The sequence below is a fragment of the Vombatus ursinus genome, unplaced genomic scaffold, assembly GCF_900497805.2.
Source record: "Vombatus ursinus unplaced genomic scaffold, bare-nosed wombat genome assembly UNPS02014807.1, whole genome shotgun sequence".
NCBI classification, from domain to species: Eukaryota; Metazoa; Chordata; class Mammalia; order Diprotodontia; family Vombatidae; genus Vombatus; species Vombatus ursinus.
In genome coordinates this window covers 22,542,412-22,570,389 of record NW_020954585.1, presented here as the reverse complement: position 1 = coordinate 22,570,389, position 27,978 = coordinate 22,542,412, and the positions used below count along the sequence as shown (strand labels likewise).

The 27,978-nt window shown below is 33.9% G+C and overlaps 1 protein-coding gene across 4 annotated transcripts in view; it reads left to right on the top strand.

Moving 5' to 3' along the window:
- The window catches only part of DENND4C (DENN domain containing 4C), a 117,058-nt gene that overhangs the window by 35,413 nt on the left and 53,667 nt on the right, over positions 1–27,978 (top strand). For all 4 annotated transcript variants that reach the window (XM_027874586.1, XM_027874584.1, XM_027874585.1 and 1 more), the window contains 7 exons: positions 1,647–1,885; positions 4,333–4,399; positions 13,052–13,110; positions 14,292–14,436; positions 18,872–19,047; positions 23,540–23,640; positions 26,966–27,184. In XM_027874586.1, the coding sequence (XP_027730387.1) occupies positions 1,647–1,885; positions 4,333–4,399; positions 13,052–13,110; positions 14,292–14,436; positions 18,872–19,047; positions 23,540–23,640; positions 26,966–27,184 (1,006 nt within the window). The remainder of the gene's footprint in view (positions 1–1,646; positions 1,886–4,332; positions 4,400–13,051; positions 13,111–14,291; positions 14,437–18,871; positions 19,048–23,539; positions 23,641–26,965; positions 27,185–27,978) is intronic.

Sequence of the window (27,978 nt, the reverse complement as noted above, 5' to 3'; positions counted from 1 at the left end):
TTTATCAAACATTTGATTACTGTGATCATTTACTTCTTTATATGTGTACTTAATCTATTCCATTGCAGGTCACCTAGGTGGCACTGAAGGTAGCATTAAGAATTTTGTCAAAATGATATGCAACTAGAAAAAGAAGTGGATTAGAGCAAAGGAAAGATAAGTCAAGAGACCTAGAAGAAGGGCTCAACGCATGGCATTGCCTGGAAGGGGAGGGATTATAGGAATATGTGAACGAGAGTCACAGAGGATGAGAAGATATAGAACGAATTTTTTATGCATTTTCTGGAGTGAGTTCCACATCAAGTACTCAGCCCCTAGCATCTGCTTTGTTGTTATTTGTTTGTTCTTGAAGAAGACAGTGACATCAGGAAGGTGATGCCATGACTTGCAAGTGAATTGGATTTAAGTGAGGGAGGGCTGTGCAGTCACCAGCCTCACTTTCTCTTCTGGAGCCATCTGGGTCCATTGGCAAAATAGTGATCAGGACAACTGGAGATGGCCCTGTGGCTAATAATGGAGGAGATTTAACTGTAGTGATAATACCTAGGACAGTTCTGGCCCATTTCCAACCTAAGACTGTGAGATTTGGAGAGGGTTGATGCTATACTATGAGCCCTTCTACATTTGTCAGGACACAAGACTGATGATGGAGTGCTTGGCCTTCCTCTTCAATAATGAGGTGTTACACAGTGTGAATTTTCTGGTGGGTAAAGGAATGAGTTGGCAGGCTTGCAAGATACTTTGCTGCTGTGTCCACTGAACCATTAGATCTTTCTATTTGCTCTGAAACTCAGTCCTAAGATTGACTAGGCTTTTCTATCCATACTGAAGTTGAACACTCATATATTGTCTTCCCCAATTAGAAATGTAAGGTTTTTGAGAGTGGAGACTTTATTTCTATTGTTTTTGTATGTTTGGCACTTAGCACAGTGCTTGGCACATAACAAGCATTTAATATATTTAAGTTCATCTATTTATCACAGTTCCATAAAAATCAGAAATATTATTTTTTCAAAGATTTTTCTTTAGAAATATTATTTTAAAAGGTGTTCTTTCCATAGGTTTTTTATTTTTAGCCTACTGGATTCAAAATTATTTCTGCACTACAACTCAGACTGATTATTATTATTTTTTTTTTACTGGTTTTTTTTTTTTGTTTGTTTTTGGTTAGGCAGTGGGGCTAAGTGACTTGCCCAAGGTCACACAGCTAGTAAGTGTTATCTGTCTGAGGCCGGATTTGAACTCAGGTCCTCCTGAATCCAGGGCTGGTGCTCTATCTACTGCGCCACCTAGCTGCCCCATCAGACTGATTATTTTTAATAATGTCAATAGGAAAATAATATTCCTTTAGATATTAGCTGGATATATCTTATGGAAGTATATTTATACTGTATTAATTTTTGTTCTTGTTTATTTTTATTTGTATTTTAAAAATTAATTATAAGTAAGGAATTATGTAAATACAGAAGAGTATAAAAAGTATATAAAGAATATATATAAATATAGAAGAGTATATGAGAATATCCAAGATGAGATTAAAGCCATTTATTTAAAATTAACTTCATTTAAGAAAATACATTAGCTTATGTTAATAACCTCAAAATTAATTATGTCCTTAGTAGGATGAATGTTCTGTTATCTTTCAGGTCTATGGTGCTGCTATCCAGTTTTATGAGCCATATTCTCGGGAGCTGCTAACAGAAAAGCAGCTTATGCAACTGGGCCTTTTGACGCCTGTGGAAAGAAGAGTGGTCCCCAAATCTATCAATTCAAACAAATGCATATGTCTACTCTCACGATGGCCTTTCTTTGAAGCTTTTAGAAAATTTCTTATGTTTATCTACAAACTTTCAGTTTCTGGACCTCATCCTCTTCCCATTGAAAAGTATGTATGTCTTCAAGTGTCTTTGGTGAGGATATTGATATTGAAAACATAGGAACTTAGGTGTATATATTTTATATGTATGTATCTGTATAATGTTAATTTTCAGCACAGCAACCAAGCAACATTTATCAGCACCATAAACTTAATACTGAAAATGATCTTAGTGGTCATCTCTCCATCCACCCTTCCGCCCTCCCCCAAAAAACCCATAGAGATCTTGATAAAAAAATGAAAAGAATGGGGCAGCTAGGTGGCACAGTGGATAGAGCACCGGCCCTCGATTCAGGAGGACCTGAATTCAGAACCGGCCTCAGACACATAACACTTACTAACTGTGTGACCCTGGGCAAGTCACTTAACCACATTGCCTTGAACCAAAAAACAAAAGAAAAAAAACCAAAAAAATGAAAAGAAGGAGTAAAGCCTGAGAAGTAAAGATCTAGAAAGGAAGACCCATGCCATGCTATATATGTATATACCTGTATTTTTATATATATTTCAGAATATATCTTCTATAAGGTATATTTTCCATTGGTCTGTCTTCAGATATGAATGAGTGGAAAAATTTTAACTATCTAGAAAGAAAATTCAGAGTAGTAAGAGAATCATCAACATTACAAAAAAATACAATGTCTCATTGTACCTTGTAATATACAGGCACAAATTTCTTGTCCTGAAATTTTGTAGAGAGTATTAATGATAGGGGAGGTAGGGAAAACAAGTTAAAATTTGAACAACTTTGGTTAAGTTTATAGCATTGGCTATCTACAGATTTCACCTATGATTCATAATCAAAGCTCCTTTAATTTAGAAGTTTTCAATCACAGTAAATACGAAGGTGTAATAGCTTCTCTCTAAAAAAAAAATCTCTTTTGTTCTTTTTGGCATTTTGTATCTTGTTTTGCACTATATGTATAATTTATGTATCCTGTCATAGATCCTAGAAATATCTTTGGCTTTATTAAAGCTGTTATTATCATAAAATCATTTTATATTTATGTTCTTTGAATCTTATTGTCTCTTCCAAGATCAGATAAAAATGTAGTAGTGTACAGAGTAAAGTAGCACTTACATTTATGCTGTAGAGTCAGCTCTGCTACCCTGAAATTGATACAGGTGTATGATATCAGCTTTAGTAGTGCATTGACATGGTATTAATTTGATAATTTATTAATTTGCAATAAAATCATTACTTAAAAAAATTAATCCTTTGTTAGGTAATATTACTAATAATATCAGGAAATATACTTTTATGTCCTCATTTTCTTATTAAATTCTGATATGTTTAATGTAAGTGAATATTTGTACTGTACTGTTTCCTTTGCTACAAAATTTAGTTTTTCTATCACTAAAGAAGTAAATTTTCACACATCTGGGTTGCTTGACAGAATTACCTTAGCCTCTCCAAGAGTTTTAGTATGGGACCAAAATAGTCTTTGTGCTCTGTTTTAAAGAAAAAGTATATATTTAGTCTCCTGATAATATTTAAATGGAAAAAAGTACTACAGCAATAATAAAATCTTTGGAATAAAATGTGGTACTTGCCATTTAGAGAGTTTACAAGTAAATAATTAGCCATGTTTCTGAAAAATGATGAATTTGTATTTGGAGTAACAAAATCAATATGTAGAGTAAAACTTGATGATTAACAGTAATGCTAGTGATAACCTTGATTCAGTGGATTTTTGTAGTTTCTTTTTTCCTGTGATAATTTCATAGCTATGATGTGAGAAATAAAACGTTTTATCCAAAAAATAGTTAGTATTCTTGTTTTTTAAGTAGAGAAATTGAGACAGAAGTTAAGTGGCTTGTGCAAGATTATAGTAGTAAAACCAGGACTAGAATCCAGGTCTTCTTACTTGAAGGGAACTTATCACTAAATCACACTGAATTAGATGCTCTTAGGCCACCATCCTCTGTGGTTAACACTGTAGAAGCCATGAATCTAGCTCTTAAAAGCATTGTATTCATGTCATCCATCTTTTTATGGAGAGATTGACTAGATTGCTAGAATAAAAGCATAAAATAACTTGAGGTTCCAAAAAATATCCTAGTTCTTTGGTTCCATAATTTTTCATTGACCTTTACAAAATCTTCTTTTAACAGTAATGCTATTTTCAAGTGTTTCATCGATTTGAATAGGTTCAAATTTGTTTATTTATATTCAGGACCTTTTGAAATTTGAGGGAAGGGGGAGTTGCTAGGTGGGATGGAAGGTTACTTTTCTATAATGAAATCTTCAGTTTTTGCATAATTATCTTTAAGTGTATTTTACTACATGATTGTTCATGAATATTTATTGAAAGAAACAAATATTAACCCTGTGCCCACTGAAAGCTATGAAACTTAGAAATATAAATGAAAGCTACTATTTACTGTGTTCAGATAGAATTTGTTAAATTAACTAAATATGAGGGGGAAGTCTTATGTTTTGAATTTCTTTTCAGGCACATCTCACATTTCATGCAAAATATCCCTTTCCCATCACCACAAAGACCAAGAATTCTTGTTCAGGTAATAAAAAAGGGTGTATTGCATGGGTGGGAGATGTTGGTGTGAAATACAGCTTTCTGTTGTTAACTTTATTTTCTTTATTCAAGTTATTTCTTTGGGAAATTCAAGAGTTTACTGAACAAATGATATGTAGTCTTGCATCCAAAGCATCATAATGCTTTGTCTGTATCATCTGCTTTTTCATTTTTCTTTTACATATTTTTTCTGTACTTTGTAATTGTAAATTAGGGGTAGATACTACCTAGAATCAGTTTAAAAAACCCACAATTTTAAACTTAGTTTTTCAGTTTGGCTCTGTCGTGTGCGCGTGTACGTGTGTACGTGTGTGTGTGTGTGTGTGTGTACATGTGTATGTATGTACATGATCTCATTGCACTTATGTTCTGATTTGAATGTAGCTAAACAGAAAGATTTCCTATTTCTTCTGACATAGGTATCATATTATTGTGTTATTTTGGATATTTAGGTTCTTTATTATTAGAGGCTCTATTGAATATTACATTTGGAATATATGGACTATATTTTAAAAATAAATCCCTTTGGGTTTTATGAAGCATATCAAATCTCTTTCTCTTTTGTTATTCTGTCTAATATAGAAAGAAGCTATTAAAAAGAAAAAAATAACTTGTTGAGTTTCATTATAAAGATTGTACATGGTATGATAGTGAGAATCAGTCTGTCAGTAATCCCATAGTTCTTCAAGGATTTATATGTTTTGTACTCAATCCTATTGATTAAATTTGAGATGCTACAAGACTGTGTATACTTGATGTCAAAACTGTTTCTATAACACTGAATTATAGTGGCACAGAATCTGACCTGGAAGGGATATCCAAGGAAGTTTCTTCCAAATGGTATCTAAACAAGAGTGCCTTATCCAGTCTTCACTTAAAGATCTCCAGGGAGGGGATACCCACAGATTCTAGAGTCATTCCATTCTACTTTTGCCTAACTCTAATTGTTAGGATGATTTTCCATCTGTCAGGCCTAAATTTACCTTGTAGCATCTTCCATCTTTTTCTTCTGGTATTGCCATTTGGGAGCAAACAGAATAAGTTAATCCCCTTCATGTGACAGCCCTTCAGATATGTGAAGGCTCTTCTTTTAGCCAGGTTGAATAGCCCCAGTTGTTTTTAACTGAGTCTTTTATGACATGATTATATGGCATTGCACTGTCTTGGTCATGCTCCTCTGGATGTGCATAATCAGTGTTCTTACTAAAATATGGTGCCCAGAACTATACTCAGTATGGGAGAAGTGGTCTGACCAGGGTAGAATATTAATAAGCGTAACACTTTCTTTAAGTCCTGGGTAATATTCCTCTCTTAATGTAGTCTAACATCACATTAGTTTTTGGCTGTCACATCTTCACTGTTAAGTGTCTTTTTTTTTTTCTTTTTTTTTTTTTTAGAATTGGATCAATATTCTAATCTTTTGAGATTCTGACTCTGATATCCATTATGTAAACTATCCTGCCTGAATTTGTGTCATCTTCGGATTCAATATATATTTAGTCTAAGTCATTGATAAAAATATTAAACATCACTGAGCCAATCAGAGATTCCTGGAGCTTTATAGTAGAAATTATTTTGCAATTGAATGTTTATTCTTTAGCTCCAAATGTACTTAATTACAATATTATCTAGCCCACACCTATTTTGTCTATTTTGTCTGTTTAGAGTAGCATACGAGAAATGAATTTTTATCATAAATTGTTAAATGTTCTGCTTTGATGTTTTTTGGTAATTAGATTTTGTTCTTTCAATTGTTAAGCATTTATTTTTCTTTCTTCTACCTCTGGGAGGTGGGGGTGGGGGGAATGTGAGGAAGGGGAATATAACAAATGTGTGTAGTCAGAGCAAAAACAAGTTTGCCAAGTCCAAAAGTGTGTCATTCTGCTTAGTCAGTTACCTCTCTCTTAGTTTCATTTCATCTTTAGCACCCCAAACTTTTTTTTTTTTTTTTTTTTTTGCTTTTTGGTAAGGTGGTCGGGATTAAGTGACTTGTCCAGGGTCACACAGCTAGTAAGTGTAACCCAAACACTGTATTATATTACTTATGCCATGTTTTTCTGTTTATTCACTGTTAACTAGGTTTCACAAGTCTCTCTTTTTTTTTTTTTTTTTTTTGAGGCCATTGGGATTAAGAAACTTGCCCAGGGTCACACAGCTAGTAAGTGTTTTAGGTTAGATTTGAACTCAGGTCTTCCTGATTCCAGGGCTAGTGCTCAATCTATTGGGCCACCTAGCTGCCCCCATGTCTTTGAAGAATTTCAGTTGTTTTTCTTTGTTACAAGATAAGGTTTAATGTATAAAACAAAAGCAGAAATTAGGTGACATTTATATAGTGCTTTAAGGTATTACCTGTCCTTGCTTTGAACCTTTTTGAAGTCTTCTCTCCCCAGATTTAGAATATGTATCAGATTATGTTTAGCTTTCCTTTTCTTTCTCATAAATTCTGTGATAGAATAGTTGCTTACTCATTGCTGAGAATTAGGTCCACAACATATATCCCCTCATTGCTTTCTCCATGAGTTGAAAGATGAGAGAATCATTAAAGCTACTCAAGAAATTGTTGGCTGCTGTGCTTTAAATAGAGACAGAACTTCAACAGATACTTTACATCTCTCATTCCCTGCTGTCCCTCTGTCATTCTTGTGATGTTTTTTCAACTTCTTAGCGTGTTTCCTCTTTCTTTCCATATGGTCTCTACTATATTATAATGAAAAATATTTTTAATGTTTGTGCCTCCATTTATTCTTTCAAAACACTTTCCACCATGCTTTCCTCTTTAGGTTCTTAGATTTTGCCATATATAAATATGTCTTCTTTTTTAAAATAAATTTTTATTGATATCTTCTGTTTCTTACATCATCACAGTTATTCCAAATATTCTGCCATATATTTTTAAAAGTACAGAAAACATCAACACAACTGATTGATAACACTGAAAAATTCTGAAAACATGTGCAGTGTATCGCATCTGTGGACATCCCACATTCACAAACTATTAGGTTAGGAGTGTCATCTTATATGTCTTTATTAAGAACTGCTTCATCTTTATAATTTTGTTCACTTTTGATTTTTTTGTTGTATGGTTCTTTTTATTTACATTGCCTTAGTTATTGTGTATATTGTTTTCTTGACTCTTTGCTTTACTCTGCATCTTTCAGTATAGGTCTTTGCAAATCTTTCTGCACTTAACACATTTCTCATTTCTTACAGCATAGAATGCTATTACATTCCTGTACCACAGTTTATTTGGCCATTCCCCAATTGATGGACATCTACTTTGCTATAAATATTTTGGCATGTGAAGACATTTTTCAATGGCTGCTTTAGGGGTATAAGCTCAGTAGTGGAGTCTGTGGTTCAAATGTCATGGACATTTTAGTCATACTGCTAGCATAATTTCAAATTACTTTCCAAAATGCTTGCACCACTTCATAGATCCACCGACAATATGTTAGTGTGTACTCATCATTCCACAACTCCTCTAATGTTGACAATTACCATGTTTTATCATCTTTGAGTATATCTTCTTAATGTACAATGATACTCTATTTCTCTCCCTAACCTCTCTTTTACTAATTCTTCTAATTTAAATAAAGTATATCCTTTTACAGTCATTTTCTAGTTGTAGATCTAAATGGTTGTACCAAATCGTAGCTCTACTAGTATTGAATTAGAATGCTTATTTATCTGCAGTTCCTCCAGTACTGAATTTTTGCAATTTTTTTTACTGTCTTTCCTAATTTGTTAAGTTTATGATGATATTGCATAGATTTTTTTGAAATGTGCATATTTAGGTTTTTAATTTGGTGGCCATATAATTTAGTAGTAATTTTTGATAGTTTTCTTTTTCTTTCTGCATTTGTTGTTCATTTAGTTAATATATTTTTCTATTCTTAAAAATCAATTTTGCTAAATTTTTTTCAAGTTTGTAAGTCTTTTAAACAATTCATTTTATTAATAACTTTACATTTCAGTTTGTTTCCTTGAATTTCCATGATCTCCTTTGTGCTTGTTCTGTCGTTTTCATTGATTTTCTGTTTTTAAATTTTAATTATTTTTTAAAAATTGACAAGCATGTATTTTCTCTCTTATATTTCCCCCTACTATTACAAACAAAAAAAGAAAACCCTTGTACCAAATATGCCTAGTCAAATAAAAGGAATTCCCACATTCCAAAAAACAAATGTCTCATTCTACATCTTGAATCTGTAATCTCTTGCTTGGTCTGGAAATTGGCAACATTCTTCACTAGTGGGTTGTGATTGGTCATTGTGCTTATCTAAATTTAAGTCTTTTAAAGTTGTTTGTCTTTACAGAGTTGTTGTTACTATATAAATATATGATTCTGTCCATTTCCTTCTTCATCACTCAGTTCATATGAATCTTTCTAAGGTTCTTTGAAGCCTCTTTTTAAAAAAAAATTTTTTCTTAAGGTATAATTATAATATATGGATATAATATATGAATATAATGTAAAGGGAATTTCAAGGTTTTTTTTAAAATTGCTTGCTTTGTCAGTCTTTTATTCTGTTTTACTGATAGGCCTTCAGGTACATACATTTTTTTTCCTAAAAACTATACTGTCTACCTTCATTATAATTTTCTTCAGTATACTTGTTTGTTACTATCACTTTTCTCTTACCTTCACTACTTAGGACAGCAGTTTTAATGTCTTTTTAAACCTATTATTGTTGTTGTTTTTAATTGTGATTTTTACTGCATTATAATTGGTAAAGGCAATATTTAATGATTTCTGCCTTACTGTATTAATTTGAATTCTTTGTTCCTTAACATGTGATCCATTTTTATACAAATTCCATGGACCCTTGCATGTGAACATTTTCTGATTTACATTCTGAAGATGCCTTCTATTACCTTAAAGTCTGTAATTTCTATCTTGTTTATCTTTGTTGCATTTGTCAAACTCTGAGTGCATACTGTTAAGGTCAACTTTAATTAGCATCTTACTATTTAGATCTTTTTTTGTTAGTTTTGTTCCAGTCTTTTAAGACTTGACTACTTTGCTATTCACTGCATCTGTATTTACTATTGAAATTGTTTAATTATCTTAAGTACCTTCAATCACATGTAGTTTCCTTGTCTTTCCCAATGTTATTGGTTTGCCATTATGAAATTATGATTTGGATTTAGGCTTTTCAGGGGTCATATGAAGCCTAAATAGTTTTAATTCCAGCCCATAATTTTTCATATATATGAATCCTGTGGAACAGGAGACTTTTTCTCTGATTTCATTTGTTTAGGGAACTTTTTTTTTTTTTTAGGTTAAATTGTTGATCAGAAAATTAAGGTACCAATTGTAGATGACTTTGTCATATAGGCTATCTAAGAAAGGGAGGAAAGATATACTATGATAGTTAACAAGGATGGTAGAATTTCATGAGGGTTTTTTAAGGATGGGGGACATGTTTGTGGGCAGCAGAGAAGTAATTCATATAGTGAGTTTCAAAGTTAGAGAGCAGGTGGGGATGGTTAGGAGCAGGTAGTGTGGTTGAGAAGATGGGAAGCATGTGAGATCCAGAAGCAAGTGTAGAGTGCTTGATCTCGACAATGAATAAGAAGTACCACCTCTTCTTTGTAGACTAGAGTAGAGGAGGAAATAGTTGGGGGATGGTGTCAGGGATGAGATAAGAAGAAAGAAAGTGATCACAGTATTGTTTGCTGGTGATTGAGGTGAGGTCATCAACTGAGAGATTGGGAGTCTTATGGGATATTTTGAGGATAGAAGAAAAGAGAAGACTTTGAACAATTTTTGTGGAGAATGTTAATGTTAGGAAGAAGTAGAATTGCTTGCTACATAGAGTAAGAGCCTATTTGAGACTAGATAATATACATTTATATATAGATTTAGGGAACATGATTATGTGATTTCCTCTAGCTCTCAGAAACAGATGGAATGGAAAAGAATCGAAAAGCATTTATTAAGTGCTTACTATGTGCTAAACCCTGGGTTTAGAAGAAAAGGGAGTCAGCCAGCACCTGCATTTAAGGAGTTCACATTCTAATTGAGGGAGACAGTACATGAAGTAGGGGGTGAGCTTTATGGCAGATGTAAAGACTAGGCCTTATTAAGGACGTGGCAGGCAAGTCATCAGAGCAAATGGCAAAGCCCATGACAACACAGTGACTGGAACATAGTAAGTGCTTAATAAATGCTGTTTGTTTTCTTCCTCTTAGAAAGTGTTGGCAGGGCAGATGGTCCCTGCCTAGTGACTGTTGTTAAAGAGGTAAATAGTCCAAAGGTAAAGAGTAGAATGGGGCTCCATGTTACCTCTCTAGAGGTGTGGTTGATGAGGGTGGGGTCAGTTGGGTGTGTAACAACTAGTAGGAACTGTGCTGTAGGGGTTGGGGAAGGTCCTTAGCCACCTTAGTTGTTGTTATGGCTACCAGTGTTGATCTTGATGATGGAAGTAATTCAGGATTGTAGCTTAATCTTGCTTGAAGGCAGGATCATTGATAATCTTGAGCTTTTCCTTTATTTTTGGCCTATTTCATTCTAGCATCTTTCATTTTTTATCCTGATAAAGTACTCTTGCATTAATCAGATTTGTCCTTGTTTATTTGAAAAAATACTTCTTGCTGGCTGCTTAAAAATTTTGTCCTTTGTCCTTTTGATTATGAAGACCTGTAACTTGGTAACTGTAATTTTTGGTTAAGTTAAATTGAGTATTTCCCTTTGACACCTTATGGATTCAGTGAGTTTTTTCCTTTCATGGTCTTTTGGGAGACCAATAATTCTCAGCTTATCTTTTGGGCTTGTTGGGCTAGCTGTCTTGCTTTTGTTTGTAGGTATTACATTTTCTAGAAATGTCATTTTGTGTGCTACTTTCTAGACAAAGCCTTCCTGATTTCCCAGCTGCTCATGCCGTTCCTACTGAACCACCTTCATATTTTTCTTGTTTTTATTCAGCATGTACATATTTATGTACTTTCTGTATTCTATATTATAATGTTATCTGTCTATCTAATCTATCAGTGTTTATTCATCAATAAAATGGAAGGTTCTTGATAGCCAGGATTATTTCATTTTTGTATTTGGTTCTTTAGTTTTCCTTTTACTGTATTTTTATACATGTTATATTCTTCTAATAGTCCATAAGGGCAGGGACTTTGATTTTTATCTTTGTATTCTCAGCACTGTATGCAGTGCTTTTCACATAATAGGTGCTTAGTAAGTATTTGTTCAGTTGAATGTCTTTTTATTTTGCTTTTTTCCCCCACCTCTCAGTTTTTTTTAACTATCTTCCTGATTGCCTTTATTCCTCACAGAGATTACTGCTCCACTGAGATTTTCCAACCACGTTTCCTACTTGTTTCTTATGGTCATTGCCTTGAATTTTCTTAACCTTATTTCCCGTTTTGTGGATGTCCTCTATTACTTTATACCTCATTGTGATTCTAAAACACTCTGGAACTTCTGCGAAGTGCGTCCTTTCCCTTTCTCTCTCTCTCTCTCTTTTTTTTTTTTTTTTTTTGGGCTAGGCAGTGGGGTTAAGTGACTTGCCCGGGGTCACACAGCTAGTAAGTGTTATGTGTCTGAGGCCAGATTTTATTCTCTCCTCTTCAGGTATAGTTAATTGTTTCAGTTTTCTTTTTTGATTTAGAGAGTTCTACTATGTTTTCTTCTACAGTATTTGTTCTTATGTTGGACTTTTTTGCCTACATGTGTCTTTAGATCTTTCAATTTTCTTAGAGGGTTTTCCTGTTAGGGTTTCTTTCCTTAACTTTCTTTTCCTTGTTGCTGTTGTTTTACACTATTTGGCAAATTTTTATTGTTTTGAAGGTTTACTGTGTATCTGACACTGTGCTAAGGGCTGGAGATAGAAGTGTTAGACAATTCTTGCCTTCAAGGAGAAACATTCTAATGGGAGATAATATGCAAGCAGACACGTATATAAACAGATGCATAATATATACAGAAAGAAAGCAAAGGTATGGCTGGGGGTGGCACTAGCTGCCTGGTGTATCAGGAAAGACTTCCCATGTTAACTTTTTTTTTCCCCTGACTTCCTCATATCAAGATTCTCCTAAGCTGCTTCAGATTTCTTTACTTGTTTTCATATTGAAGTGTTGTCGATTTTGTTTGTTTGAAGAAATGCTTCATTCTCCCTAATAATCTGGAGAGTTGAGAAATGTTCTTTGAGCCCCTTTCCCTTCTGTTTTACATGGAGCTTAATTTTGAGCAGAGATAATAATTCCTTGGCCATTGTTCAAAGACAAATAGGTCTTTGCAAACATATCACTGCAAAATTAATCCTTCTTTACATATTTTGTAGGTGCAAAATCCTCAATCCTTTATTTCTTGCTAGTAGTTCTTGTCACCTCACTTTGGGAACTCTTTGTCCCTAGTTAACACCTTCCACTTCATTAGAACCTTTTACCTCTTCTATTAGTTTTCCTTCAGGACAGAACAAACCTCATTCTTCATTTAATCTTCAGTAGCTTGATCAGTCATTTTAATAAACTCAGTAAATATGGCTTACTGGTCTTCCTATGATAGATGCTTGATCTTGACTCCACCTTCCTGCCTGTTATATTGGCAAACTGTTTAACTTAAATGTAAATATTTAGTTTATAAGGTTGGCTTTGCCAATTCAGATATTGTCTTGCTTTTTCACAGCTATCAGTCCATGATGCATTAATATTGTCCCAGCCGGTTTTTACACCTTTACCACTAAGGTAATTAATGATATTTAAAATTATGTATCACTAATCAGAAGGCAAAATCTTAATGTTTTAAGGACTAGGTTAAGTAAGTTAAGTACTTCTCTATAAAACCATCAAAAGGAATTAAATTGCCAGTCTTTCTAGGATAGCATTTCATTTTATGCCACATGATTGTCATCTGAACTGAATCATAAGCATAAGAACAAAAGCTAGTGATTTTTTTCCATGGCTGTTCTGATAAACCTGCTTCATAATATGAAATTTGCCCATGTATGTGCTATGACAAGTAATATGACTGATTTTTAATGTGGCTTACAGATACCTGTCTCATTGCTTTAGTCAGAATATATGTTGTATAAAAACATGTATGGATTATGAGTCATTCCTAAAATCTGCCCCTTCCCTCACTGACTCCTGTTTCGGAACAAGTGATGAACAGTATTTTTTTACTTAGAAATAAACATACACAATAAAAATCATGTAATTAGGGGCTCAAAATGGGACATAAAGCTTTATTCACCCAAGATTGGGGATTTACAAATTGGCTTTTAATATATATATTGTTATACCAGTTTTCAGTATAACTTGGGTTATGACATTAAGGTCAAAAGTATTTTAATTCTTGCAACTCATGCTGATGATCTAGAAAATATGTTCAATGTAAAATGAATTCTAAAAATCTTATCAATTATAACAATGTTTTTTGAAGACTTTCTTTCTTCCCCCCAACCCTCATTTCTTTTGGAGGGCAAAAAGTTAAATTTTAAGTCTTGTTCTTAATTTTGTCACTTACACTTACTGCCACAAGCAAATTTATTTTTCATCACTAATAACATTATTATAAGGAAGTAAGAATACAAATTTGGCCTTTTACAGTGGGAGTGATGGATATAAACATTAGTTAGAAATACCTGATTCAGCCTGCCATGCAGACAATTTTAAACAGTGATCATTAAGAACAAAATTTGCTTAAATACCTAAATGCTATCTTTATGTACTTGCATTCTGAGTCATACATTGGCATCAAGGTAGAGCCTTTGTATTAAATTGTTATTTCCAGGAGATTAGTGCTGTACCTCAGGATTCTAAAAGAAATCAAAGTACCAAATGTGTTTTGTGTTCAAAATAAGTTTTTTTAAAGTGTTACTTAATTTAATTATTATCAATCTTTTTTATTTTTGATTTTTTTCCAGTGGAGCCGACTTCAGCACATTGTTGATGAATCTGGGTCCTGAAAATTGTGCAACATTGCTTCTTTTTGTTTTACTGGAAAGTAAGATCTTGCTTCATTCTCTTAGACCAGCTGTGTTGACAGGTGTGGCAGAAGCTGTTGTTGCTGTAAGTGTTGGATTTTATTCTCCCTTCTAAGACATTATAGCATTGTAACTGTCTTTTAATAGTAACTTATCCAAAAGCAAACATCATTTTAGGTTTAAAAACTTTCACTCCAGTGAAGACATACTATATTTTACTAAAGCTGAACCTGGGGCGAGTAGAAATCCAAGCAAAGAGAAGGTTTACATTTTGGCATGTTTGGGGTGGGGGGTAGGGATAGGAACAAGAGGTCAATTTTTCAGTGTTACTGTTTCTATTTTTTGAGATATTTAGAGAGCAACAAGTCCATATATTTACTTAACATTGGCCAAATTGAAGACTCATTTAACCAAGACAATTAATTACGTAGTTTCTTCTTCTAACTAGAAATTAGTTAGTGGTTATATGCAAAATTTTAGTGATACTTAGCATAAATCACGACAGTAATTACCGAGTACCTTTCAGGGAGATATCATGGTACAGTAGAAAGCATCCAGAAGTTATTATCAAAGCTAGCTGAGTTCTTGTTTTATCTTTGCCACATATGGTTTAGCATAATCGCCATAGTAAGTACTTAATAAATGCTTTAGCTGTCTGATTAGCCATGCCCTCTTCAGTAAGTAATTTCTCTTAAGTTTCATGTGTAAAATGAAATGCTCAGTGTCTCTAAGGTTCTGTAACTCTTAAAATCTGTGAACTGTGGAGAATAAAAAGAAAACGTAAAGCAAGAATTCTGCCTTTTAGGAGTTTATAACTTAGGGAGATGAGGTACACACACACACACACCCTCTCACACATAAACACACGTGTCAAGGCAGCAAATGATAAGTGACTCCTTTAGGAGTGTAGGTGTATAGGGTTTAATGGAAGAAGAAATCACTGTGTTTGAGTAGTTGGGAAAGGTTTCTTGGAAGAAATAGAACTTGAGCTAAATGATAAAGGAAAAGTAAGATTCAGATAAGTAGAGGGGAGCAATTTGTGGTAGTCCTTAAAAAAAGTTATTCTTACTGATTCATTAAAGATATTTCTTTAGTGTTTGACATCTTTTACTAGGACTTGTGCATTCCTTGAAAATTAGATCTTTCTACATTCTTTTAGTCCCTATTTTCTTTTAGTTAATTCTTCTAGTTCCAGCTTAAATGTCACTACTTCTTTTTGGTCTTCCATTCTCCTTTCCTAAATCAGAAAGTGATCCTTCTGTCTTTGGATTTTTTCACAGTACTTTAAAAAATACCTGTATTTTTACTGATGCTTTTTGTTTTTATACATCCTCTCCCTCCTTTCTCCTAGGGAGCCATCCTTTGTAAACAAAAAAATTTGCACACACACATACCCCCCCAAAAGAAGAAAAAATAAATCGGCAAAAACATGTCAAAAAAACCGACATTTTGTGCAGTATTTCACAACTGTGGAGGGAGATGTTTTCTCATATCTCTTCTTTGGTGACAAGTTTGTTCTTTATTATTTTGCACCATTCAGGTTTTTATTATTTCGTGAGTCTTTATATATTTGTGTGTATTTTTGAGGCTTTCACATAACTTCTCATCACCTTATATAATTCTTTTCATATTTATCTGAATATTTCATATTGATTTTTTTCATGCAGCACAGATTATTCCATCCATTACATTCATGTACCATAATTTGTTTAGCTATCTCCTGTTGGATGGGCATCTGTCTTGTTTCCAGTTCTTTGCTGCCACAGTCAGTGCTACTATAATAAATATTTTGCTGCATATGGAGCATTTCTTTTGTCAATGGCTCCTTGAGATATATGGTTGTATAGCACGTTTTTGTCTCTCCTTTAGGTGAGACATCATTAACAACCCTACCTTCCAGTCACCATCCCTCTCAAAATTATAAGCTCATTTTGTGCATACCCTTTAATCCAGCAATACCACTCCCTAGATCTGTATAGCGAAGAGATCATAAAAAAGGGAAAAGGATCTATATGTACAAAAGTATTTATAGGAACTCTTTTTTGTGGTGGCAAAGAACTGGAAAATGAGAGGATGCCCATCAATTGGGGAATGGCTGAACAAGTTGTGGTATACAAATGCAGTGGAATACTATAATGCTATAAGAAATGATGGGGGGGGGTGCAGTGGATAGAGCACCAGCCCTGGATTCAGGAGGACCTGAGTTCAAATTTGGCTCCACACACATAACACTTACTAGCTGTGTGACTGTGGTCAAGTCACTTAACCTCATTGCCTAAACAAAAAAAAAAAATAAGAAAGAAATGATGAGCAGAAAAATTTCAGAAAAACCTGGAAAACCTTATATGAACTGATGCAAAATGAAGTGAGCGGAACCAGGAAAACATTGTACACAGTAACAGCAACATTGTGTGATGATCAATTATAAATAACTTAGTTCTTCTCAGCAATACAATGATCCAAGACAATTCCAAAGGACTCATGATGGAAAATGCTCTTGACATCCAGAGAAAGGAGGGACTGATGGAGTCTGAATGCAGATTGAGACACTTTTTTTGTGTGTGTGTTTTTTTTCCTTTTGGTCTGTTTTTTATTTCACAGCATGACTAATATGGAAATGTTTTATATCATTGCACATATATAACCTATATCAAATTGCTTACTATTTTGGGGAGGGGAAGGAGGGAAAAAATTTGGAACTCAATTTAAAAAAAAGGAATGTTAAAAATTATCTTTACATGTAATAAGAAAAAAATAAAATGCTATTTATAAAGTCCTTTAAGACAGCAGCCATGAAACTCATCATTAGTATTCTCTTCTACATCTTTTCACATGGCCAAATTGATTTCTATATAAGAGCATAGATTTAAGTCTGAAAGGGACCTCAGTTTCATCCCCTCATTTTACAGCTGGAGAAACAGGCCCAGAGTAATAATTTGCCCCAGGTCATGTAGGTAATAGGAGGTGGGATTGGACCCTAGGTCTTCTCATACCAAATCTAGTAATCTTTACTTACTATACTACAGTCTTCCTCCCAACTTCCCATTTTTTCTCTTGAGGTTGCTGTCATTCTTCCAGGCACTCACTGAGGTTTGGAACCTCAGAATCACCCTTGAACATTTCCTCCTCCTCACCCATCAGTCACTTAGTATTATTGTTTCTGCCCCTTCATCTCTTGCCTCCTCTTTTTTCCACTTAACACTGCATGGTTTCATTTAAGGTACTCTCAACAGTATTTACTCAAGCGAAGACAGTTGTAACAACTCCTAGTTGGTCTCTTTGCATCTAGATCCTGCCACCTCCAAACTGTTCTTTGCACAGGTACCAAATGATTATCCCAGAGTGCAAGTCTGATCATCTTGCCTCAAAAATCTATGTCTTTGGGACAACTAGGTGGTGCAGTAAATAGAGCACTGGCTCTGGAGTCAGGAGCACGGGAATTCAAATCCGGTCTCAGACACACAATACTTCCTAGCTGTGTGACTCTGGGCAAGTCACTTAACCCCAATTGCCTCACTTTTAAAAAAGTGAAAAGAAAATCTATGTCTTTGGGATACTACTCTGTGATGGGACTTTTAAGGCCAGTCACAGTCTAACACTAGCTTACCTTTCCAGCCTTGATTCACCACCTTCATGTTCCTTGGACACAACATTTTACTCTTTCTTCCGTATGTTTTCATAGTCTTATCTTATGCCTGAGACATACTTTGTTGTCTTTGTCAATTTCTTCCTTTTAAGGCTAATCTCAGGTGCCGTTTTTTTGTTGAAGTCTTCTCTGATTACTTTCCTCCAACCCCGAAAGTGTTTTCTCCTTCCTATTCCTCATTTACCATTCCCTACTTTGTACTACATTTATTTGTGTATTTGTACTATCTTCCCATTATAAAGGCAGGGTCTTTCCTTAGCACCAATCTTAGAACCTTGCACACACATAATTGGCACTTAATAAATATTTGTGCAATTCAATTATTGTTGAGAAAGGGTAATGTTGTTGCTTTATTTGTAGTTATTTTTATTGAAACTTTCAGTTGATTAAATTGTTGTTAAAACTGTCAATTTTTTTACCTTTTGATAGAGCATTTTCAGCTATATAATTGTACTTAAGAAGAGAATAAGCTGGTTGATAAAATTAGTCCGAAGTTTTCATTGAGCCTCCATCATTTGGCTTAGTTATTCCACCTGAAAAATGAGGATGCATAGGACACCAAAAATAGTTGGAGAAGAAATATTCAAAAAAGCACTTGGTATTTGTATTGTACTGGTAATAATAGTAACTATTTAATAGTAGTAATAATAGCAATTATTTTAATCATGCAGTTCCATAGTAAGTTGCGTTATTATCATGAGAAGTTCTAGTCAGGTTGCTTTTTGGAATGAAATGATCACTTTCAGGTAAATATGAAAGGGAATTTTAATTTGTCCCTCTCCATTTTATTGAAGTAATATAAATTATGTACTGGGTATCCATTTTCTGCTGTTAAGTTTCATATTTGTTTTTACTGCATTTTCTTTTTTTCCAGATGATCTTTCCGTTTCAGTGGCAGTGCCCGTATATTCCCCTTTGTCCTCTCTCTTTGGCAGCAGTGCTCAGCGCTCCCTTACCATTTATAGTTGGAGTTGACTCAAGATACTTTGATCTCTATGATCCACCACAGGATGTTGTTTGCATTGACTTGGATACCAATATGGTTTATACGTAAGTTTACTTCTTTTTTTTTTAGAGTAATTGGGGTTAAGTGACTTGCCCAGGGTCACCCAACTAGTAAGTGTCAAGTATTTTGGTCTGAGGGCGGATTTGAACTCGGGTCCTCCTGGCTTCAGGGCTGGTGCTCTATCCACTGCACCCCCTAGCTGCTCCCTGTAAGTTTACTTTTAAACATTTTTTTCTGTGTTACTTAAAACTCTGAAGAGTGTCTGATAAAATGTTAGGTAATGTAAAAATAAAAAAATAAATAAAAACCCATTTAAATAATTTTTGAAAAGGAAGAAATGTAATGACCAATGCCTGGAAATTTTTGATTGAAGTTTTTTCTTCTTATTGGTTCAATAGAGGTGGAGTAGATGATTTTTCAGAGCTCAATCCAAGGTCTATTTAGGCATACTTTCTTATAAATAGAAGCCACGTGAGTGCTACTTTAATCTGCATGTTAATTATGCCATTATTTCCTTAATTGGAAGGTGTTACATTTTTAGAAGTGTTCCTTCTTTGTTTAGAGGTAATAAAATGTTATCGGCATGAGACATTAGAGATCCAGGAAGCAGAGAGTGTCTCTGAACACTGTTCCTGGGAGTCAGCTCTGTCAAGCCCTAGCTCTGTCACCATTTTACTCTTATGTTGGATCTATAATTTACTTGAGCTGGGTTTCAGTATTCTCACCTGCAAAAGAATTCAGCTTTATGCTTTGTAAGGTCCTTTCTAACTTGTAAAATCCAGACAGTAGTGTAACGGACAGATGAATCCTGCTGTTAATTTTCCTGGTCTCAGGTACTCATGAGATTAACAGAAAACGAACGAGGAGAGAATGACCAAAGCATGGTTCCAAAGTGTAGAATGCACTTTCTATTTAAACTGGAGGAAGCTAGATAGAGTGCCAGCCCTGGAGTCAGAAATACCCGCGTTCAAATTTGGCCTCAGACATTTGACACTAACTAGCTGTGAGACCCTGGGCAAATCACTTAACCCCATTGCCTAGCAAAACAAAACAAAGCAAAAAAGTTTCTACTGAACCATTACAAATGACTTTGTACAATAACATATTTGAAACAAGCTGATGTTGCTTCATTTGAAATGTCTATATTTTTAAATTTAGTGATTTGAGAAAATAATAGTTGTAAGTCATCCTTGCTGCATAATTCCTTTTCTCATTAGTGTTTTTTAAAGAGGTTCACATTTGAACTAAAATATAAATTATTGTAGTGGGACTAAAATCATCATTCATGCATAAAATGGGAGGTCTGGAATTACCTCAATTCTATCTAAGAATTTTAGTTAACTCAAGTTATTTCCTTTTCCTACAATTTGACCCAAGAAAGAATTGTAGTATAAGTGAGTGATTCTTCACATAAAATGGATAGAGGTCAAGAAATCTCAGGAGTTTTTTTGTTTTGTTTTTTAATCAAAATTTCAGTATGGAAATGTGTTTGTAAAGCATCTGAGCCTTGAAGCCATTTGTCTAGATATTTTTTTTTTTTTGGCTAGGCAATGGGGTTAAGTGACTTGCCCAGAGTCACACAGCTAGTAAGTGTGATGTTGTCTGAGGCAAGATTTGAACTCAGGTCCTCCAGAATCGAAGGCCGGTGCTCTTTCCAGTGCACCACCTAGCTACCCCAAGAAATTTTTAAAGATCTAAAATTTTCAGTTTTCTTTGTGGTATTTTGACAGACTTGCTCAATTCCTTTTCTCAAGCTGAGTCAGAATTTCTATCATCACCGCAGTTCTGTGGTAGATGGATAAGGATTTTTATAACTGTGTATCTGAGTTTAACAAAGCATTAGAATTAGTTGGGAGAGTGTACATAGTTGAACCAAAACATTACGTTTTTCACGAAGGAACAAAACAATCACTAGTAGTTTTTAAGATACAGTCTTGAAATGAATTTACCGTTAACAACTAGTTTTGAGGCCACTAAGCTCTTATAGTTATGAATATATTGAGATTTGTTAATTGGTAAAAAGCGCTGAATAACTTGCATTCATTAAACATACTGTTTTAGCATTTATAGCAAATAGAAGTTACTTTTGAAGAATTCCTGAATAGTTTCAATAAAAAACCAGGTATCTTACAGTACTACATATTTTAAAACTGCTTATTTGTGTTTATGGTTGGTGAGATCTCTTTTTTTAACCCCCTTCTTTTTTTATTATTTTTTTTTTTGCTTGCTATTTTCCAACTGTCACTGTTTTCTTTCCTATTCAGTTATCACATTGAATACATTATATAAATGTTGGGTATAGCTTGTTAAATTCAATTTTATTTTCAGATTGTCATTCTCTCCCATCTACCTCCCCTTTTCTCCTCCCCCCACAATTGAGAAGCACTTTTAATTTTAACCATTTTATGTTTTATCCTGTAAGTTTCAAAGAATAGAATTTAATTTATTTTCCACTGTTACTTTGGACTATTTGTACGTTTCAATCTCTTTAATGTTTTTCCCATTGGAATCAGTACCTAAAATGTAGTCTTTGTAATATACCAGTTACAAATGCTTTCTTATAAATGCTTCCTCATTATTTTTTTGTTGCCTTTAAATATTGGGTTGACCTCAAATGTGGCAAGTTATGTGATATGTTCACCTTATGCTTTATTGCTAAATTCACTTGGGCATAGGTAAACGAGGTGGTGGTGTGTTTAGAACTTTGCTGTAAGAATTTGGAGCTGAGAAGATGGATTTTTGGATTTAGATCAGTATCTCAAACATATTTTGATGAATCCAAATTACAGTTTTGAGTACCTAGGGAGCTTACTGTAGTAAAAAAAAAAAAAAAAAGAAAAGAAAAGAAAAAAAAAGGTCATCTAGTCTTTCCGACTTTTTAACGGGCCTGAGAAATAACAGATTTGGAAAATGAATTTTGGAGTGACCCTATCAGTCCTTTTATGCTCATTTTGAGGAGGTAAGGTTATAAAATATTCATACAACCTAAAAATTTATTAACTATAACTCACATTTAACATTACTTGGAGTTAATTAAATTATAATGACCTCGTAAGGTGGATAGTGCAAGAAAAATTATTTTGTAGATGAGAAAACTGGCTCTGAGATGACATTTTTTACATTCACACATCTAGTAAGCGTTGGCAACCAGACTTTGATACAAGTCTTTTGACTCTACATCCAAGGCTTTTTCATGTTGAAGTAAAGAACTGGGAATCAAGATTAAGTATAAAATTCAGATCAAAAGCAAAAAAAAAAATATTAGCCTATTTAAGATACAAAAGAACAAGAACCAGAATGTTATGGAGGCCTTGTTCTTAGGTAAAGAAATTATGTGTACGTGTTTTTGATTTACATGTGCAAAACTAGGTTGTTTGTTTTTCCCTGTTTAGAGTGACAGCAGGTTAAGTTCACATACCTTCTGGAAGGGTTGAAAGTCAACATTGGAAGACTTGTCATGTTGCTCTTGCTTGCTAACGACATAGCCAAAGGAAGAAAAACAAAACAGAGAGGGCCTGCCCAAACTGCATGTTTTATGAGGGTTCTTATTCTGGGGCATCAGTCCTTAGTATATGCAGATTACCACTGATCTTTTTTTTCTTTTCTTTTTTTTTTTTTTAGTTTTCAACATTCACTTCCGTTAAATTTTCTCCCCTTTCTGTCCTCCCCCCTCCCTAAGATGGCATGTAATCTGATATAGGCTCTACTTATACATTCATATTAAGTATATTTTCACATTAGTCGTGATATATATAGAAGAATTGGAACTAATGGGAAGAAACACGAGAAAGAAGAAATAAAACAATAAAAGAAAAGGAGAGCAAATAGTATGCTTCCATCTGCATTCAGACTCCATGGTTCTTTTTCTGGATGTGGATAGCATTTTTCATCATGAGTCTTTCAGATCACCATTGATTGATCTTAAGACTTAAGATGTACTTTTCGTGTGTTATTTTATTTAATTTTTTTTTAAGGCAATTGGCGTTAAGTGACTTGTCCAGGATCACACAGCTAGTAAGTATCAAGTGTTTGGTCTGAGGCCAGATTTGAACTCAGGTCCTCCTGACTTCAGGACCGATGCTCTATTCACTGTGCCACCTTGCTAACTGTTATTTTTTTTTTAAAGGTCTATCCTATACATGACTTTACTAGAAGGTGGATGATTCATTTTCACATTTGTTTTCAAGTCTTCTTTGAAATTTTTTTCTCAGTTTTGGAAATTCCAGGAATCCTTTTACTATGCTAGTTTTCATTAATATACTGATAGAAGAGGTCTATTATCAGATGGGACTGTTGGTGATTTTTTCAACAGTCCCATCTGACAGCAGATCTCTATAACAGACCTGATTCTAGTCCAAGACCATTTACTGAGTTATAGCTTGTTGTGGCCTTAGAGTGTTGCCTTGGACCCTGAGAGTTTAAGTCATTTGCCCAAGCTGAAATCCTGGTCTCTCCAGTGGTTGTCTACTGCATCATCCTAAGATTAAAATAATTTACTTCTGTTTGCATTTACTATGTTTTCTGTTTATTAAATAGATCTGATGAAAAGAAGAACATGAACTGGAAACAGTTTCCCAAAAAACCCTGTAAAAATTTACTTAGTACTTTAAAGAAATTGTATCCCCAGTTGTCTTCAGGTAAGTATGAAATATTTCATGTAAAAGGAAGTACCTATTGTGTTTGTAAATAAATAATGAGGTATTTTAATAAAAGATTTATCCTCTTTCCTGATGGAGTACATTGAAAATATCTGGGACAAATAAGTTTTACTTGTGTATAATTGTGTGTAGAAAGTTCTAAGACTTTTATTCTCAAAAGAGAATAAAATTTCGCTTTGTTCACTTTTTATTTTGGTCATTTGATTTTAATCAGGTTAGCTGATGGTTTATTGATTTTTGTTAACCTTTTGAAAGAACCTTTTAGTTTTTTTCATAATCACTATAGTCCTGTGGTTTTCCAGTTTATTTCTCCTAATAAAAAGAGTACTTCTTTTGTGTTCCTTTTGGCTTATTTATTTATTTTCAATTTTTTAATTTCAGAGTTGATTAGAATTTTTTTTTTAAATTTTGTTACTACATATTTTTCTCTGAGATAAATTTAATGTATAAGGCATGGTAACTCGATTTCTTTTACCCCTTTAATCTCAATGTATTTTGTCAACCATATTAGAATTTTTTCAGTCTTTCTGTTTAATCATGTATTGGGAGCAAAAGTTAAATTAGTATTATTTTAATTAGCTAATATAGTAAACAACAGTGTTTTTTACCTTTGTATCTTAAGTATAAAATACCATATTGTCAAATTGGTATTATGTTATCTGAAAACCCTTTCCCCCTTCCCCAAACAAAAAAAATTGCCATTGGTTTTTTTTTTAACTTAAAAAATTTAACAGTCATTTTAAAATTTTGAGTTCTATAGTCTCCCCCTCCCTCCTATACCTCCACCTCAAGAAGGCAGACAATTTTGTATCTATTATACATGGTGAAGTCATACAAAACATATTTCCGTATTAGCTATGTTGCAGAAGAAAAGACAAAATAAAACAATAAAAAGAGTGGTTTTTCTTTTTAAAGTATGCTCCAGTCTGTATTCAGAGTTCATTGTTTCTCTTTCTGGAGATGGATAGACGAATAGTGTTTTTCATAATGGGACCTTTGGAACTGCCTTGGATCTTTGTCTTTAAGAGTAGCTAAGTCTTTCCCAGTTGATCATCGTTAAAATATTGCTGTTTCTATGTACAATGTTCTCTTGGTTTTGCTCATTTCACTTTGCATCAGTTCATATAACTCTTCCCAAGTTTTTCTGAAACCATCCTGCTTGTCGTTTTTTACAATACAATAGTCTTTCATCACAAATCTTATACCGCAACTTGTTCAGCCATTCTCCACTTTGACAGGCATCCTTTTGATATCCATTTCTTTGCCACCATGAAAAGAGCTGCTATAAATATTTTTGCACATGTAGGTCCTTCTCCCTTTTTTATGATCTCTTTGGAATTGAAAAGGGTATGCACAGTTTTATAAACCTTTGAGCATAGTTCCAAATCGTTATCCAGAATGATTGGATTAGTAGTTCATGACTTCACCAACAGTGTATCAGCGTCCTAATTTTTCTACATCCCCATCAGCATTTTTTAATCTCGTTTTCTGTCATGCTGTTAACTAATTTGATAGTCGGGAGGTGGTACCTTAGTGTTGTTTTAATTTGGATTTTTCTAATTAGCAGTGATTTAGAGCTTTTTTTATGTGACTATTGATAGCTTTGATTTCTTCTTCTCGAAACTGCCTTTGACTATTTATCAACTGGGGAATGGCTGTTTTTATAAATTCAACAACGTTCCCTATATATATGAGAAATGAGGCCTTTGTCAGAGAAACATTCTATAAAGTTTTTTTATCCAGTTTTCTGTTTTCTTTCTCATTTTGTCTGCATTAGTTTTGTTTGTACAAAAAGCTTTTTTATTTTCTGTAATCAGAATTAGCTATTTTACTTCCCATAATCCCCTCTGTCTCTTGTTTGGTAATAAACTCTTCTCTTCTCCATAGATAAGACAGGTACATTTTTTTTCCAGGCTCCTCTAATTTACTTATAACATGGTAGGGAACCTGCAGTTTAGAGGCCACATGTGGGCCTCTAGGCCCTCAGGTGCAGCCCTTTGACTGAATCCAAACTTCACAGAACAAATCCCCTTAATAAAAGGATTTGTTATGTAAAACTTGGACTTATGTCTTATGATGTCATCTCTTATGTCTAAATCATTTATCCATTTTGACCTTATCTTGATATACAGTGTAATATGTTGGTCTATACCTAGTTTTTACCAAACTGCTTTCCAGTTTTCTCAGCAATTTTTGTCAAATGTCAAATTTTTTTTTTTATTTTACAAATTTGAGTTCTTACCCAATTTGGATCTTTGGGTTTATCAAACACTAGATTACTGTGGTCATTTATTACTGTGTATTGTGTACCTAAGTTATTCTACTGATTCACCACTTTATTTTTTAGCCAGTACCAGACTATTTTGATGATTACTGCTTTGTAATATAGTTTGAAATGTAAAACTGCTAGGCTTCCATCCTTCACATTTTTTTTATTGATTCCCTTGATATTCTTGACCTTTTGTTCTTCAAGGTGAGTTTTATTTTTTCCTAGTTCTATATCACTAGATGCAGAAAAAAAGCATTTGACAAAATACAACACCCATTCATGTTGAAAACACTAGAAAGCACGGGAATCAATAGAACCTTTCTTAAAATGATAAATAGCATCTATCTAAAACCAAACATTATCTTTAACAGGGATAAGCTAGAAGCCTTTCCATTAAGATCTGCAGTGAAGCAAGGATGTTCATTATCACCACTGTTACTCAATATTGTACTCGAAATGCTCGCTATAGCAAGAACGCAAGAAAAAGGAATTGAGGAATAAAAATAGGCAATGAGGAAACAAAACTATCACTCTGCAGATGATATGAGGGTATAATTAGAGAAGCCTAGAAAGTCGAATGAAAACTAGTTGAAACAGTCAACAGCTTCAGCAACATTGCAGGATATAAAAAGAACCCACATAAATAATCAGTATTTCTATGTAGTACCAACAAAACCCAGCAGCACGAGATAGAAAAAGAAGTTCCAGTTAAAATAACAACTTACAATATAAAATACTTGGGAGTCTACCCACCAAGGCAAGCCCAGGAATTACTATGAAACCATTGACAAATAGAGCTAGAAAAAATAATAGCAAGTTTCATCTAGAAGAATAAAAGGCCATTGTCTTTTAAGAAATATTGGATTCAAAGGAGTGGAGGTTGAGGGGTGTATCATGGTTTTAGCAGATTGCTTCATCCTCACCTTTTTCTGGTTCTTCCAGGCACAGTGCCTGCAAATACTAGGCAATTAATTAATGCTTATTGGTTGATTTTATTCCAAACTCTCTTTTGTTTGTGCCGTTTCCATTATGCAGTTCACAGAAAAACACAAGAAGGCTCAGCAGTGGAGATGACCCCAATAGAAGCAGACTTCTCTTGGCAGAAGAAAATGACTGAACTTGAGATGGAAATCCAAGAGGCATTTTTACGCTTTATGGCTTCTGTTTTAAAGGGATATCGGACATACCTCAAACCAATCACAGAAGCTCCTTCAAATAAAGCTACAGCTGCAGATTCATTATTTGACAGACAAGGTGAGTGGTGTTGAAAGGTGCAATTCTGTATGATTGGAATGAGTTTTCTGTTGTGCTTCCTTACTGAATGATATCCAAAATAAAAACTTTTCTAAATTATGTTGATAATGCATTTCAGCTAAAAAAAATCCTTTATTCTAGGTACTGGGGATATGAGTATGAAAACAATCTCTGCTATAAAGGGCTTTATAATCTACTCGGTACATACAGATAATATATACTTATTATCACCAGTAGTATAAGTATAATCTTTATACTTATAAATCAGTCATAACAATTGGTTGGAGTTTGAATGGAGTTTAATTTTACATTTTTCTTAGATTTTCTTACCAGGATGTTTTTAGTTCTGGAATGAAGTCTTTGGAGGGAAACAATACTAGGTCATTAAGATGAATGTTTGAATACGCAACAGATAGAGTGGCTATAAATAGTTTATATTTTGTATTAATCATTGAACAGAGCTTTTTTGTATTCTTGGCTGTAACTGAAATTTAATTTCTCTTTACTAAGTTTATACCTTCTTTCCAAATAAATTGCCTTGTTCTGGGGCTTGCGAGAGGGAGTGGAAAGAACCTTAGTAGTTCTTCACCTTTTCCTCTTGTTGTCTCTCAGGCTTCTGGGAAACTTATATTTTCATCTTCAAATTGTTTAAATTCTTTTTTTCACTTCTGTTTTCCTGTAGCAACTTTTTTTTTTGAGGCAAGTCAGACTTGCCCAGGCTTACACAGCTAGTAAGTGTGAGAGGCTAGTTTTGTGCTTTATCCACTGAGTTGCCTAGCTAAGCCCCCGAATGA